The sequence below is a fragment of the Alligator mississippiensis genome, chromosome 2 (assembly GCF_030867095.1).
Source record: "Alligator mississippiensis isolate rAllMis1 chromosome 2, rAllMis1, whole genome shotgun sequence".
In the NCBI taxonomy this organism is placed as follows: domain Eukaryota; kingdom Metazoa; phylum Chordata; order Crocodylia; family Alligatoridae; genus Alligator; species Alligator mississippiensis.
This window is the reverse complement of record NC_081825.1, coordinates 59,584,393-59,601,771: the sequence shown is the minus strand read 5'-3', so window position 1 is coordinate 59,601,771 and position 17,379 is coordinate 59,584,393. Positions and strand designations below refer to the sequence as shown.

General features: G+C 41.2%; 1 protein-coding gene across 1 annotated transcript in view; it reads left to right on the top strand.

The window, feature by feature from the left end:
• Positions 1–17,379, top strand: part of CHIC2 (cysteine rich hydrophobic domain 2) — a 40,702-nt gene that overhangs the window by 4,278 nt on the left and 19,045 nt on the right. Inside the window, exons 2-3 of the mRNA XM_006276209.4 lie at positions 5,629–5,683; positions 5,887–6,042. Of these exons, the coding sequence (XP_006276271.1) occupies positions 5,629–5,683; positions 5,887–6,042 (211 nt within the window). The remainder of the gene's footprint in view (positions 1–5,628; positions 5,684–5,886; positions 6,043–17,379) is intronic.

Here is a 17,379-nt window from a genome sequence, read left to right as displayed (position 1 = left end):
GGAGTTTTTAACAAATACATGAATTTGTGTCTTTGCACAAAAAAATGCACATATACACAGATGTTAAATATCGTTATGGTTTTATGGCAAGTACTCAAAAGATAAAAAAATGCCTCTAAAACTTTAATAGGGTCCCTTGTGCATATGTTTTGATTGTTTCTAAGTATAGTACTATTGTGATACCTCTTACTGTTTTGGTGGAATTTTTTTTGTTTCTTTCTTCACGCCCCCTTGGGACCATTGCATCATTTAGAGCCTAGAATGCACTGTGTTAATTTAACAAGCACCTGTTCAGTATTCTATTTTCCATAATCCTGTTTATAATCCCATGTCTCATTTAGAATATACCATTCAGACCCTGCTCTGAAGGCCAGTTATGAATTTCTTCTTGAACTTTTTCTATGCTGATTATTACTGATGTGTCTGACTTTCAAAAACAGTAGTAAATTCTTCTCAGCAGTCATGTGAAGTAAGGGACTTGTGTCATTCACAAGAGTTAATTCAGTTTTAACTATATGGAAGCTTTGCATAATTTAGGACATAAAAGGTCTACTACTACTAGGTGCTGCATTTCCCAGAGGGCCAAATACTAAACATTCATAAACTAATAAATAAATGTACTTAATGTAAACTCAGAGAATATACTCTATAGATCATAAGTGGCAAATGTTTTGAATACATGCTATTAAGTGTTACAGGTTGTAGCCATATTGGTTTATAAGCAAAATGGAATCAGAACTCTGGTTAGAGGGGATATCTTTTATTAGACCAACTAGATATTTGCAAAAAAAAATCTTTATTTGCAAGCTTTTGGGCGCACACACCCTTCCTCAGGCATAGGAGAATGCAAAGATTGTAACATTTCTTCTAGGTGGAAATGAAATTCATAATTCACAGATCTGAAGGTGTTGTAAGGTCTCCTGGTTAGAAAAGTTCATTTTGTGCAAATTAGGCTCAGATAAAAGTTAGAGCAGTCTATTTACCTCAAAGTTGTCTGATGGTAAGCAGGATGTTGGATTATGTGGTGTTTTTTTTTCTGGTTATGATGTTTCATATTTTGCAGGAGGGTGGGTAGATGCAAGGAATTTCTCTTGCATTGAGGCAACTCCAAGCTCTGTGAACATGCAAATTTAGCTTGGAACAAAAGGCTGGAGCAAGGGTGTCAGCTTTCAGGTTTTAAGGTGTTGAATTTTGCCTTCTTGTAAAACTATCAAGTTTTCATATAACAAATGGCTAAACTGATATCTTCCATGTTTCAGGGATACAGGTTGTAACCTTATTGGTTTACAGGCAAATGGAATCAGAACTCTGGGGAGAGGTGATATCTTTTATTAGACCAAGCTGGCACCCTTGCTCCTGCCTTTTGTTCTGAGCTAAATTTGCATGCTCACAGAGCTCAGAGCTGCCTGAACACAAGAGAAATTCCTTTCCCAGGAAAGCATTCCACCTATTCATCCTCCTGCAAAATATGAAACATCATAACCAGAAGGAAACTTAAACTTAATTACAGTTAACTGCGTAAATGGTATTTCAGGTCAGTTATATGGCTTTTGGATCTGACCCTTCCTTGATGGGTATGCAACACTATTTACTTTACGAAATGGGAAGAGAAGGCTTCTCCCACCTCTCAGTCCAACAGCTTAATGGGTAGAAGAGAGCTGTCCAATTGGTGGCTAGTGGACTCCCTCCCAGCTGCCCCTCCAACCCCACCCCCCCTCCCCAATTGCTCCTGCTGGCGCAGCTGGGTTCTTCAGGCTCTTCCACTGTCCTCCAGCTTTTACCTGCCCCTGCTTTTGCCCCTGTAGTGGGAGGGGGACAGGGGATCTGAGCTGCACACATGGCAGGGGAGAGGGCTGTATTGCTTGCACTGCACTTGGGAGGCAGAAGCTGGGCTGACCACACTGCTGGGAGGAGAGAGGAGAAGAGGGGTAGACTGCTGGATATGTGGCCGAGGGAGGCAGGCTACCTGTGCTGTGGGGGGGTGGAGAAGAGGCCAGGTGAGTGACACGTAGCCAGGAGGGGAGAGGAGAGCCAGGCTGCCTGTGCTGCTTGGAGGTGCCTGGTAGTTGGACTGTGTGTGTGGTGTGGAGGTGGTATGTTAGGCTGCCCATGGGGCTGTAGCCTATATGGCATGTGGCTCCCAGCTGCCTGGAATTTTTATGTCTTTGGATTAGGGGCACTTGTTCAGGCACTGGAAGACTCAGGTTCTAGGCCTCCCTCAGTGAGCTTGACCCCACATTTCTCATTTTGCTGGCAAGTGCCCTAGCAACCAGGTTACGGGCTAGGCTGGGGTAAGCAATGTTTTTTGGCCGGAGTGCTGAAAAAACCACAGTGTCTACCTTGGAAGGTGCCAGAGTACCGACACACCAGAGCCCAGAGCAGCTGTTTTCAGCCTCCCAGCTGCAGCCGGCCCATGGAGCCTGGTTTGCTTGCATCAGAACTTGCAGCCTCCCAGCCTTCTGCTGGGAGCAGCCTGGGCTCTGTGCCTAGCAGCAGCTGCTTAGAACCCGGGCTGGCGGTGGTGTGCTTAGCAAAATGGCCTTGCGTGCCATGCTTGGCATGCCTGGGGGTTGCTGACGCCTGGGCTATGCATTGCCAAGAACAGCTTCCACTTTTATTGAAGCTGACCTACTGACTGGCCAACACATCAAGGTATGTGGGGCCAAGCAGAGAATAGGCCAGAAGCACTGTCTTAGTGCTACAGACACAGTCTGGGAATTTAGTGTGCTCTGAATTCTGGCTTCTGCTCCTTCCCCAATAGAGTTTCTGCATTTTGCATTTAATAGTCATTCAATAAAATTGGGCTGACAGCAGTAGGATAGTTTGTCCCACTAGTAGCAGCAGGGGCTGGAACTTAAGGACCCTCACTTATCAGGCAACCTGTCTGTCTCTGAGTCGCACCCCTTTTGGCTGGGTTGCTTCCTGGCCTAGTGCATCTTTCCCTCCTGGCTGCTACTGATAGCCAGAACAAGTCCTTGCTGTGTGTGTGCGTGCGCGCACGCATGTGCACAGGGGCACTATGATCTAAAAAGCTGTATTAATGACTCAAAATGGCATTTATACAGCTGAAGATAAGTGCTAGTTCTTCACCGAAAGAGGAGTTGGGTTTGGCCCCATAGCTTTAAAAGCACGTCTTGTTTTGGTGCCACCTTGCTCTTCAGGATGTGCATTTGTCCTTCAATTTTTCAAGTGTAAAAATGGGTTACTTCAACTATAGACCATTGAAAAAGATGGCCCTTTCAAGTTTAAATCAGTGCTGAAGCTTAAGAATCTTCTGCCCAACCTTTTTCTAGGAACTATGCTGAGAATTGATTTTTACCCTAAAATTTAAATACAGTAAGCATTCATGATGCAATTGTTACTTGAAGTGCTTTAATACAAGTACACAAATCAAAGCAATACCTAATGGGATACATTTTTTATTTATTTTGAAAAATAACTTGCATGGGGAAAGGAGAACAGTAATTTTCATTGCCCTTAATGGTGATTTGAAGCTACATTAGGTAAAGGACATATTTGAATAGGGAACATGAACTTGATTTGTCTAGCAAAGGTAACTCTCATTTTCATTCATTTCAAACAATCAAGGTATATTAGGTGAATGGGTTGTAACTTAACATAAGTTGTTTGAATCCTAACCAGTACCATATCAGAGCAAGGGTATAGTGTAGAGAGCAACAGACCCAGCAGGGGTTTTGATATGCTTTCCCAGTTCAGTAATAAGTGATAAGACTTAGTCATGGTCAAGGTACAAACTTTTTTTTGGTCACTGTATTTTTAGATTTTGATTTTTTTTCCTGTAAAATGTATTTTTTTATTTTACTCTGGCCAGGTCATCTCACCTTGGAGGGATACAAATGATGAAGTAGCATCCACGGAACAAATATATTATTATAGAAACCTTTAACTTTATTTCTTAGCTTCCTTTGCTGATGCTTCAGAGAAACTTTTCTGCACTTACTTTTAACTGTTGGTCTGTGCCTTGGGACCAATATTTGCTGACAATTAAACCTCTACTTCAGGCTCTCTGTGGATTGAGTTCATTAAGACTGTATTGGTTAATGTTTTGAAGATTCCTGTAGTATAAAAGTTAGATGTGTAATTCTGTAAAAGTACAAAATTAAATTCTGTACAAGTCAGTGGAAAACAAGCATTGTTGTGTCAGCCATTGGTGAGCGCTTTGGTACATTACGTATTAGAATTTCTTCCACAATATTGCAGTGCATTCAGATTTGTCTTGAGTTTTGGGCATTAATAAGATCTGCACAGATGGCAAAGTTTTAAAACCATATAGGAGTTAAAATTAGCAAGTTAAAATTTTCCTCACCTATTTTTTTAATGTTTGAAAGGTAGAACATCTTACAGTTCCATACTACCTTAGTCTCTTAGCTGTTATCATTTAACATCTTAAATGGAAAATTGTCTAAGAAGTTTTTTTTTAGGGTTGTTTTGTTTTATGCATCTCAATGAGAATTAATATTCAACCCAAGGAGGAAGACTTCTAGGTCTTGACTGAGTTGTCCTGGGTGGACCAGACAAAGACTCTTGTTGAAGGTTATGGTGTTCTAAGCAAGCATAGGCCTCATGTTAAAAACTGCACAACTTGAGCTTTATCTACTTTTATATTTTCCTACAATACAGGAAAGTAGCATGTTGCAAGTATAGCTGAATTTAATTGAATCAGTTTTGTAATTATTATGTTTACATTTTGTTTGTAGACTATGACTCTGTTATCATTGCAAAATTGTTGTAGCTAGCGCTGCTATAATAATAGTCCATAAGGCTCTTTACTTGGTATGATTCATGCATCTTGGGCTGTAATGTTTGAGAGCTTAGTTTGATTACATATTTTGTAGTTGTTTAAAACTTGTTTAAGCTATGATGATATTAATTAAAGAAATACTGTCAACTTGATCTTTTTGATCAGCTCAAAGCAGGAGCGTCATACTCATCAGATGGCATGGAACTGGCCTGAAGGCTAAATTTAAGCTCACAGATTGATCCTGTGTGCTGAATCCAGCATGCAGGGCTAGTTCAATGTGAGCACCCCGGACAAGCACCATGTGATGAATGCCATGTAGAGCCCATGGAATCTGGCTACCCTTAGCTTCAAGAAATACTTTGTTACAATGCCTCTTAAATATGTCCGGAAATTTAAAAAAATAATTTATAACATTTTTTTTAATATAACTGGGTTTGGATCCCTCTCCCTTTTTGTGTCTTGAATAGTCATTTGACCAAGTCTTAATGCAACATCAAATGCATCCTTTTTCTTTCATGTTTAAGTGTATCTACACTTAAAAGGCCTTTTCACCAGCACCAAAGCCTTCAGGAAAACACCCTCTTAGAGGGCTTGAGGAAGAGTAGCTAGTGTTAACAAAATCAAAAAATAAACTATATATAATGTCTTTTTCAGCTTGGCACACACCACTTATTGTTTTCTTTAAACTTTCAGTTATAATAATTTGAGGGATTTCCTATGATTATAGATATAACATTTTTGGAAGTTGTTTTCCCCCCAAGTTAGCAGTGTCCTTTTTAGATGAGCTTTGATGTATGTTTTGAGGCATTCATGATGTGTGCGCTGAATTACCATTTTCCTGGTATGTTTTTGTGTTGTTTTTGCAGGTTTGGACTGAGCAATAGATTTGAATCTGAATTCCCTTCATCATTAACTGGAAAGGTTAGTATCCTTTGGGTAAGTTAGAAATGTAAGGCTAAGTTAGAAATGTATACAAGCTTATAAAACTCAGAATTTAGTAAACTAGACAAGTTTGATATTTGGATTTCTATATATACTCAAGCTTTACAAGAAAACTTACAAAGTTATAATGCAGTGGTATTAGAGTTATTTTCCTTTTCTTTTTCTTTTTTAATTCTTCTTAGGTTGCACCAGAGGAATTTAAAGCCAGCATCAGCAGAGTTAACAGTTGTCTTAAGAAGAACCTTCCTGTTAATGTCCGATGGTTACTTTGTGGCTGCCTTTGTTGCTGCTGTACCTTAGGTTGTAGTATGTGGCCAGTTATTTGCCTCAGTAAAAGAGTAAGTTGGATTATATTTATTATTGTTTGCTTATGTGTTTGTGAATTGGGAAATAATTCCTATCTGTGCACCCAGTTTTCAAAATGAACAAAATGGTTTTAAACCAAAATGACTTAATCAGGATTAATCGTACCTTTTGTTATTTTTGGTGCAAGTTGTCATTAGACTAGCTCTTCAGGTTATAATGGAAACTAGACAGACCCATGGTGATTTTATTTCAGAGAGCAACTTTCAACATCGCAGGTGAAGTAATCTTTTCCATCCGCTTTCCTTTCCATAATACCCAGTATGGACCTTTTAGAGATTTAGATGGTGGTTACTTAGATGTCTGAAAAACTTGGGACTCCTTGTATCTCACTATTTTGCACCCTGTTTCCATCACCCTCCCTTCATACTTTCCTCCTATCTCCTCTGTTTTCATGGCAAACATACCTTCTCTCTTCATCTCCTGGCAGGGGCTTTATGTACTCTCATGTTAGCAGTATTGTAACCCTTGCCTCAGCAATTTAAATATACCCCATATGTTTAAAATGCCAGGTTATGGTGAGCTGGCAGTTCAGTTCTTAGAAGTCTCAGAAACAAAATAAGGGAGGCTAATTCCTTTGTCTAGAGACCAGATTTTTTTTTTAAGAAAGGAAAAATAATCAAAGTGATACTCTGATAACCATGACAAGCAGTAATTTTTTTTTTTTTTTTTTTTGGTGTGGGGGGGACAGGGTTGTCTTGCATAAATTTCTGAAATGAGCCCTTGGAGTACTTGAATTTCGAGGGTTGCCAGTCTGGTAGCATTCATGAGCTTTACAGAATGAACTGTTTTGCTGAAATACAGTAATTTTCAATCAGAGCTGTAGTATGAATAGAAGTGATTTTTTTTTTTTTAATACTGGTACCCTTGCTAATTCTGGTCTGTGGATAAAAAGATGAAGGGCATGCTGATCTGCAGTCTTATTGTGATTCAGTTCTTCTCCCTTCTGGATCTGTGCTGGTTCAGACACTATCAACATTTAAGAGGATGATAAACTCTGCAAAAGAATACAGAGCACCTTTGATTATTTTGATTTGCATCAATCTTGTGCAAAGGTGCTGATAATTAAAGAAGTCATGCTGTGAGGACATCTTAACTCCAGTTAGAATATGAGAGGTCAGAATATTTGAGAGAGGTGGAGCCAAGGCTCTGGGGTAGGGGAGAAGGTTCTGCATAGAAACTAGGAACTGGCAAGTTACAGGAGGGTTTCAGCTGAAGTTTGTTACTCAGGTGACCCATAAAGCTGTGACAAGGAGGTTAAGTTTTTGGGATGGTTGTGTGTACATGCATATTCTGTTTTGAGGAGGATGGAAACTGTTCTAGTGGTGGTCTTGGGTTATATACACCTTTTATATATGAAGGAAAAACAACATACATTCTGAAATTGATGAAAAGCAGAAAAAATGGCAGCAGGTCAGGGCTGCTGTCCATGAGCTACGGCAGCTGCAATTCATGAGATAACCCAGATGAGCAGCTCAAGGCTGACAGTAAATCCCAGATTTCTCCTAGTCAGGCTGGAACCAGAAAGCAGAAGGTCCTGACCTTTTATCTAACAGCTTGGATGCCTCTGATCTGAAGCTTGAGGCTCAGAAAGTAGGGAAACTGGAAGATTAAAGATCAGTTAAGTCTGTCTTAAGAGTACAAATGTTGGTGTAGTAGTATATGTAACCATGGTGGCAGGGGCTGCCCATCAAACAGGGTTGTTACAAGGGTGATGCAAAGGGAAACCATGGCCACCACCTGGAAAGGATCACTGTTGGAGGAAAATAAAAAATGACTTTGAAGAGAGAAACCAGAAGGGACAAAGATGAGTACCCAAATGAAATGCCCAAACCTGTAATCTGGCTGGGGAAGAATTCTAGCATATTAATTCTGTCTCTCCAGTGACTTCTTTGAAAACCCATGGCCTAGCCATTGTCCAGAAAGGGGTGGTTTGGAGCATACTAGGAGTGAGAACATTTGTGGTTAGCATATAGCACTGCATAGATTGTGGACAGTGCTGCTACCCAAGGAAACTGATAGTAGGTTACCATAATTTAAACAGTCTCAGGTCAGGGAGGCCTAAAGGTAATTTAAAATGATGTTATCCCCTTTCCCCTTAGGTGCAGCATAGAACTTGGGACTTTTTAAAAGTTGCAGTACCATTTGATCCCCAAAATCTTCTTATAAAAATATTGGTATATTTTATACAGCTTTTTTGCATCAATAGTATCAAGATCCTTTTAACAAATGAGGTTGTTGTCATTATCTCTGCATGTAGGGAAAGGCACAGAGAAGTTAAATGACTTTTCCAGTAAACTAGTTGAGAATAGAACCTATTCCTTCTGGTTTTGTTCTGTTCCTTAGATTGCAGAGTCTTTTCTGTTTGATTTTACTTGTATTCAAAATTTATTTTTTCCACTGATAAAGTAAGACTATGAGATCGTGATATGGTCTGGAATCTTCTAGTGAATGTACTGTACCTACATATACCTTAAGATAAGGGAAATGTTATTCTAACAAACTTGGACTGTGCCCAAATAGTAGTGAGGGAGGGTTTCATCATTACTGAGCTTTTGCAGGTAGCAGAACTTGTTGAGGCCATCCATTTTATTCATTTGGACTCTATTATGTAATTCTGCTACAGGAAGGGGGGGTAAAATGGGTCTACTTCAGAGTGAGGGATTCTGCTCACTCCCCTGGCTGGCTGCTTTGCATGGGATGGGGAATATAAGAAGTCACAGAACTTATTGGTGGCTGGAAAGAAAAATGCTGCAAGAAGTGAAGAGACTAGATTATCTGCATTGGTTAGGGGAGAAAAGTTTGGCTTGGGGGTTTCCTTAAAAGTAGTTCTCGTATATTGGGAAGACTCAAAACAGCCATGTATCCATTTAATGTCTCATACTAGATTCTAGTATAAACATGCAGAGTGATTGCAGTTAAATCGCAGTAGCAGATGTAGCTTGCTAACCTTAATATAGAGTACATGAGGTGATTGGAGTATATCTTGAAGAGTTGCATTACATTAGTGATTTGGATGCAGTAATTTTATGCAAGAGTTTTATACAATGAACCCCAAAATTATTTAAGCTTGGGAAAATTTTAAGCCAAAATTTATTGTCTTGTATGTTACCAGAATCTAGTTTTATTAGAAACTCATCATATTTGGGTTATAGTTTCATAGTGCTTAGGGTCGAAAGGGACCTAAACAGATCATCAGGTCCGGCCCTACGCTCCGGGCAGGAATGGGTGCCGTGGTCATATCACCCCAGCCAAATCATATCATGTTATGTTTTGTTTGTGCCCTCCTAGGCAAAGGAGGAGTGCCAACTCAGATGAGAAGCACAGCGAACTTTCTAATCCCTATGTAAAGGAGAAACAAGATCTTCTAGGGCAGGAGACTTCTAATTCTCTTAATCCTCTCCTACCCTAAAGGAAGCAAATATTCTTACTAGTGTGGGCTTGGAGACAACCCAGGAATACAGTAGATGTTAACATAGTACAGAATAATACAGTTAAAAGAGGAGAAAGACCTCAGTCAGTCAATACAAGACAGTGCAGCCTCGTGAAGTCTGTTCAGTTCTTTGGAAGTGGCAGGAACAAAAGATGAGGGTTAACTCACCTGTTTAGAAGCAGGGTTTGTTTGTTTGTTTTTTTAAAGGAAAAAAAATAAAGTCCTCCAAAACTTGTTTACTGCTTTTCAAAAAAATTTTTTTTGTTTCACACAGCCTTCTGAAATGAGCCCTTGGAGCCCTTAAATTTCAAGGGTTGTTGTCACTTTAGCACAGGGGTGGGCAAAATACAGCCCGTGGGCCGGCTGGACTGCCAGGCCATTTTATCCAGCCTGCAGGGCCCCTCCAGAAGGCAATTATTACCAGCCCACAGCTGCCCCTTTGAAAGTCAGAGTGAGGTGTGGGTTTTCAGAGGTTGCATGCCATCAGACTGAGCCAGCTCTGTGCCTTAGCCTCCATGGGGCTTCCAGTAATCCAGCTGGGAGCCCCACATAGAGGCACAGAGCCAGCCCAGCCCAACGGCACATGACTCCCCACAGCAACCGGAACTTTAGCTGGGAGTTGCGGAGAGCCATGTATGAATGGGCTGGGTGGGCTCCATGCTGCCACATGCAGCTCCTGGCACATCTGGGAGCTGCATGCCATCAGGTTGGGCTGGGCTGGCTCCATGCCAGCATGTGGGGTTCCCAGTACTGCAACTGGGAGTGCATGTCTTCAAGCTGGGCCAGTCTGGCTCCTTTCCTCCACGTGTGGATCCCCACTGCAGTGTTGGGAAGCCCCATGAGGAGACATGGAGCTGGCCTGGCCTAGCCCGAGGGGTGTGTGTTTAACTTTGTATGACTTAGAGTAAGCCCTTCTGGGAATATAGAGCGTACAAATGTGATATCCTATGAGACAATTTGCTTGAGTTGCTGTAGCTTCACCCAGACTATCTACTGGGATATCACACTCTGTTCCTAGGAGGATTTACTCTGAGTTGCATAATCAGCCACGACTCTGGAAAAGTCTTATTTTCTGCATTCTGGCTTCCAAAAAGCAAGGTGTGCATTTTATTTGAGGGCATGTAGTATGTGAGAAAATATAGCAATAAAAATGTTAAAGATACAGCAGTGTTCTCAGACTAAAATTGAGAAAAATGATCCCAGCAGCCAGAATGTAATCTAGATTATAGAATTTCAATTAATTATACTGTGTATTATGTTGCAGTTTTGGATGATGTAATAAATATTTTGCGAGACAAAATATTTTGGATAAATGACTCATTGCATTAACAAAATATATTGCTGTAGAACTGGTTCACTTTGTGATGGTTTACAGTTCAGGTGACTGCATATATTCTATTATTGGGAGTTTAGTACTTGAGAACATAAGAATATGAGGGAGGCCATACTGAATCAGACCATAGGTCCATCTAGCCCATTGTTTTGTGTGGATGATCTGTCCCATGCCTGTCTTGCCTTAGTGCTCCCAGAATTCAGAGGCCTAATTTGTAGGTTGTACCCATAAATATAATAAGTAGTATCCTCTGATAGACCTATTCTGTCCAGTCTTCTTCTGAACCTTGGGAATCATCAGCCTCTACAACATTTGTGGTAATGACGTCTACCTGTTAATTACATGCCAAGTGTAAAAGAATTTCCTGTTTGTTTTAAACCTGCTTTCTAATGATTGCAGTATGTACCTCAGTTCTAGTATTGTGAGATATGGTAAATAGGACATTGTTGTGTACTTCATGCTATTCATTTTTTCATCTCTCTTCAGTTGTTTCTCAAAGGTGAAATGTCCTGCAATTGGATTCCCTATTATGGGACAGACACTACCTTTGTAGCAAAAAAGGAGTAACAGAAAGAACCGAAATACAGCAGATCAGCATACTGGCAGCATGGTGCTCCAAATAGTACTTGATATAGCAGACATAGTGGCTAGGACCATAGCTACATCTGTTACAGGAGGCATGGTCATCCTTATTGCAGGTGTCTGGTATTCTTCCTGAGGTTCAAGTTGACCACAGACGATTTAACCTTTCAAGACAACAATATCAGTAACAACACCATGCTCTGTTTGTAAAGATTCAAGAGCTTCCTCTGCTCATTGTACATTCTTCCACAACAATAAAACAGCGTTTTGCATAGGCCACGGCTACAACACTTTTTCTGAACCCCAAAGTAAAATACACTGACTCCATCTGTGGCATTCCCTTGGCTGCTTCTGATGTGCCACACCAAGAGTGGTTTCCCAGAAAAGAAATATAACGAGAATGTTGAGAGCTTTGCCAGGCCACTTACTAATCTATTTCCTTTTGCTTAGTTTGGCAGCTACTTTATTTCAGAGAAATTTGGACTGGGATTACCTCAGAACAGCTAGTCCCTGAGATAACGAACAAGGGCTATTCCAATTCAATGAAAGTTTTTCTAACCCTTTCTTCTCATTCTTGAGAGGTCCCTCACAATTTCTAAGACATTTGACCCACTATAACAAATGGGAACAGTGGAAGAAGTTCCTTAAGAATTTGGAAGGAAATGTTTCTGCTCCCACAATTTACCTCCTGAAAATAAGGGGTGGGATGGGAAAATTGGATCTTCTGATATGTCAGCATTATGATTCATCATTTTAAATTCTGGATGGCCAACATAGCACCTCTTATCTGTTTCTTGATGTCATGGATTAGATCAGGGGTTTCTAGATACAGTCCATAGACCCTACCATCTGGCCTACGATACTGCCAATGGATCTTGGACTGGACTTTCATGTGATGCACACTGGACTGGTTCCACATACGGGGGTGTGGGGCCAGTCTGCAAACCTGATCCACCCTGTGGACTGGCCCCATGCCTCTCATCTGAGTTCTGGAGCCAAGTGTGTTTGACACCACAAGGTTAGATCATGATTCTTGATCTATAAAATGCTTGCCTCCATGTGGCAATACTTCTAGCATACAGAAAATATTTACAATTTGTGGTAAGAACATCATGTTACCAGAACAGATTATTTCAGTTTGCTGTCAGCACCAGTGTTATTCACCAAAGTTCTAGCTACAGTGGTAGCATAACTGATGAGGTAAGGGGTCCAGGAATGGCCTTGTCTGGGCAACTGACTAATAATCAGTTCATCCTTTTAGGAAGCCACTGGCCCAATACTAAAGACTAGTTTTCTTTGCCTCACTGGTCACAAGGGTTAACAGATGCAAGTCCACACCAGCCCCATCTCAAACATTGAGTTGGCAACAGTTTACCAGCTTCATCAGAAATTCCAGGCAATGAGGAAGAACATGCCAGAAGCTTTATGTGCATCAGAATGACACAAGTAATAATCTATCTAAAATTTACAGTGCATGACACAGCATGCCAGATTTCATCCTAGCCCAGGGATGGTTGAGATTTACTGTGTTGTGTTACCAGGCAACATGGATAAAGGTTTCATTTTCCACGTAAGTCCTGTAACTTCTGGCAGGTGGATGCAACAAAACTAGGTATGTAGTGGAGTTCTGTTTTCTGTGTCCGTCGTATCAGAGATTCTGGTTACAGATACTTTGCCCACAGATGTGGAATACACCTTGATCATCTACAGATTCAGGGGGAATGGTCAGCTCACAAATCTGCCTTCTACGTGAGTATGTTAGAAATTATGCCAAACAACTGAGCTTGGACTTTTCCTTCACGATCTCTCAATTCAAGTGTTATATTGCTGTGGTGTTGTCAAGTAGTCACGTGAACAGGCAGAGACAAGCAAGGCCATCTACTCTGTCTCAGGAAGCCATGCATAGTTTTGGAGTATCTGAGATCCTCTCAGTCTAGTGGCTACTTCAGGGACTGAATAGCACCACAGCAAAGCTGTTTCCATACAAATTTTGAAACCAGCCTGCAATAGTCTTCACCTGTCAAAATAGATACATGCTGCTCTACTTTTTGAGATTCTAATAACCTTTATTCCCTTATGTCTTATGTGTAGTATCTGTCAGGTTACAGTGAAAAAAATTGCAAGAGGAAATGCAGTCTCTAGTTTGTAGGTCCCACTCCTCAGTATTCACAGCAGATTCTGTGACAGTGTTCTCTCTTGAGGCAATTTGCAGATTTCACAAATGTGTTAGACCTTAATCCAAAGGGCAATCATTTTAAAAGGATGATATATTTGATATAATGCAAAAAGCCCTTCAGGCCAAGGTGTCCATCCAAAGACACTTTCTGAAAAGACTGTGTAATCAATTTTTATGTAAGCTGATACCTGCAGTCCTCAATGAATAAAATGGGACAAATGATATCAAAGTGGAACAGAAATGATAACAGCTATGTTGTGATTAGAACCTCCAAATCCCCCCAAAACAGCTGATACATGTGTAAAATGCATATTTTTATTGAACATTTTTAAGTAGCTTCATGTGAAAGCTATCTAAGTTGAGTAAAAAATTATTTAAGAGCTGCCTCTACTGACATTTTTAAAAGCTGCTTGTTACTTGCAACTTCACATAAAGCTGAAGCAAATCCAAAATGCTGCTGAAACCACTAGAGAAACTTTGGCCTTGAAATCAACATTTAGATAGCGGTTTAGATCTTCAATTTGCTGTATACACATCAGCTTTTGGTTGAACTAAAATTATGAAGGGGAATGCATTTTTATGAGCAGTAACCTTGTTTGCCCATAATATCATTTTGACATTTAAAATCAATTTCTGAAGAGTATCCAGAATTTCAAATTGGGGATGGACTAGTATTTTGGTGAATCAGTTGATAAAATAATACACTAGATGCTAGTAGATGTATGAGCCTACAAACAAACATAATACAGGGTAAGTTCTAGTTGCTCATAAATTTAATTTTAGTGTTTCATTTTGATTTTCGTGTTTTCTTGATTCCACAGTAATAAAACAAGTACAAGAGTGGAAAAAGACTGGAAAACTGCTTTAAATAACACTCTTGTATGCTCTTGTTTATTTTTGTCTGTTCAGTAAAACTCATTTACAGTAGAACTCATGTACCAGAATACAGGTTTACTATTATCTACTTAGAGCATCTCTCACTCTCCATTTCCAGTCCTATCCACCATATAAGGATAAGGATGCTTATCTTGCTGGAGTCCTTTGACCCTATCTGACTTCCTGCTCCTGGGGCATGGAGCTGACCTTGATGATCCTCAAGTTTGCTTCCAGCCCCTAACATCTATGAAATCTATGATTTGTTTCCCCGCTCCAACCCCCTTTCAATGTAGGCTTTCCTATAAAGCCCTTAATATCTGGAGTCTGAAATATTCTCTATTTTATGACAATTTAGTAACTGTGGTTAAACAATCACAAAATTAAGAGTCTTTGTTTTGTTTTGTTTTGTTCTTAAGAGAGTAAAGCTGATGATTCTTGGTCTGGGATTACTGAATCTAGAACTTGCTACCCCATCCTCCTGCTATCAAAGCTCAGTTTTGATTACCTTCAGGATATTCAGTACAGGTCTCTTCCTAGGTTTTTGTGGGAAAGTAAGTGGGTGTTGAATAAGATGTTGGGAGAGAGCTGGTAATTGTTTTTAATTTGTTGATATTTTTGTTATTTTTGGAATGAAGGGCAGTATACAAGACTCTGAAGCATTTTACAGGACACTCAGTGGTATCTTACTTTTTTGTATGTAAAATCCTTATCCTGTTTTAAAAAAGTTGTTTTGGTCTATTATAAGGAGTACTACTTTATATGAATAGAAGATTGTAGTTTTATCTATTCTGAATAAAGAATTATATTTTTGCATTTCAATTTAGGTGCTGGATATACGTTTTCAATAGCACAGAGTAATTCTTTCTTTGAAATTCCATAGTGAATATTTTAAATGCTAATTTAATTCAGCAAGATCTTTAAAAAGTAATTGCATCTGCATATTGAAATTATACCCTTGAATGCTTAATGTTACTCCAAAAAAGTTTATGTGTGGAAAGGAGCTGAATTTTAAAAAAGGAGAGCAGTACTGATCATTTGCATGCCTAAAAGTAAGGCCACCCAACGCTTGAGTGGAATTAATAAACTAGTTAGGCATGTAATTCTCTCCTATTTAAAATAGAGTGAACTTAAGCTCTTAGGAAGCATGAGGGTGCCAAAACCAGCTGATGAAAAATGCCAGAGAGAGAGGTGTTCATGAAATCGTCTTCTCACCTACCTGTAGCTACATGTAAGGGAATTTATTGACACTGGGATTTGCAGCCTGAAACCTGTGCCCAGATATAGGTACACAAGTCATCCTTTTGTGGCTCTTACTCTTCATTTAAGGCTGGGGTGTCAAAGATGCCTACTAAGCCAGTGGAAGTTGAGAGGGGGGTTGGTTTGCTGCTGTATCTGTGGCTTTTGGGCCCTAGTGGACATTGTGATCTGCAGTAAGAGGGCAAATGGTTACCCTCCAGCTGCTTCCACCTGTCAGCACTGCTGCAGCCCGCCAGCTCCTTGGATGTTGGCTCTGCTGCTGCTGTTGCTGCCACCACCGCTGCTGCCACATCCTCCATGCTGTGTGCTAGAGCTTAAGTCATCACCACTATGTATTCTGTGCAGTATTGCCAACCCCACCCTGTCAAAAATCTTGAGACAAGATCTTAAAAATCAAGAGATTTGGAATGTAAATCATGAGATGCTATTTTTGAAGTGTATGTGGGAGGGTTATTTGTGAAGGTGTGGGGGGCTGTGGGTGTGTGAGGGGTGGGGGTGGAGGCTGTGGAGGGGGGTCCCTGCACAGTCTGGCAGGATGCAGGGTACTGTGGGTCAGAAGTGAGGGGCTGCAGCCTGGGAGTGAGGGGCAGGTGGGTGGGGTTGTGGGTCATGTAACAGCCACGGGTGGCTCGTCCAGAGGCGTGGGGGGGTGAGGAGGCAGGTCCCTGCCACCCCTGGGAGAGGTATGGGGGCACATGCCCCCCAGATTTGTGTACAGGGCAGAGGCAGGCTGCCGGATGGGGCTGTGCCCCCTGCTGCCTTTGCCTCAGGAGTTGTATGACACCACAGGGAGGGGCAGGGGATGCATGGCCAGGGCGCAGCTCCCAGGGCAAAGGCAGCAGGGTACGGAGCCCCAGCCTACAGCAGGCAGCCTGCCTCTGCCCCATGTACAGATCCGGGGGGCACATGCCCACCATGCTTCCCCCAGGGGTGAATGCAGCGGCAAGGAGCTGTGCTCTCTGCACCTCTGGACGAGCCTCCCATGGCTCTTTCACATGACCCACCCTGGCCCTGGGACCCCATTCACCCCAGCCCCTGCCCTAACTCCCTCGCTCACTGTGGGGGCCTCTATCTGCATCCCCCCTCTTCTTTCTCTCCCTGTCCCCTCCCCTCCACAAAAGGCACATGCAAAGAGCATCCAGACTTAGCAACTGGGTGCTTTCTGCATGCACCAGAAGAAAAAAATCCCAAGATTTGAAGGTTCTGTTCTGAGATCTTGAGTCAGAGTTAACTTGACTTGGAAATCGCGACTTTTTATGTAATAAATAAATATTTTACATACTTTTCAGGCAATGGGAGACCTGAGTTTTATGCACCTCAGTTTGAAGGACACAAATCTACAAACCCCCTAGCTTTATTAAGTGTCCTCACCAGAAGCCAGAGGCTAGGATTGGCTGAGGTGCACTCTCCCCTCCTTTGAAACCTAGTCCATTGGGTAGAAATGAATGCAAGAGAGTAAGCAAACACAAGGGAGCCTGATGTTATAGCACTGAACTCCCCTGAGAGAGAGGAGCCCTGAATTCTGGTTGCTGTTCTTGAGGGACTTTGCGTTACTTTCTCATTGGATAACAAAATGCACAAACTACAGGACCCAGGAGCTGAGTTCCCCCAGCCTGCATTCATGGCTTAGCAACTGAGTCCCATTCCCCCTCCTC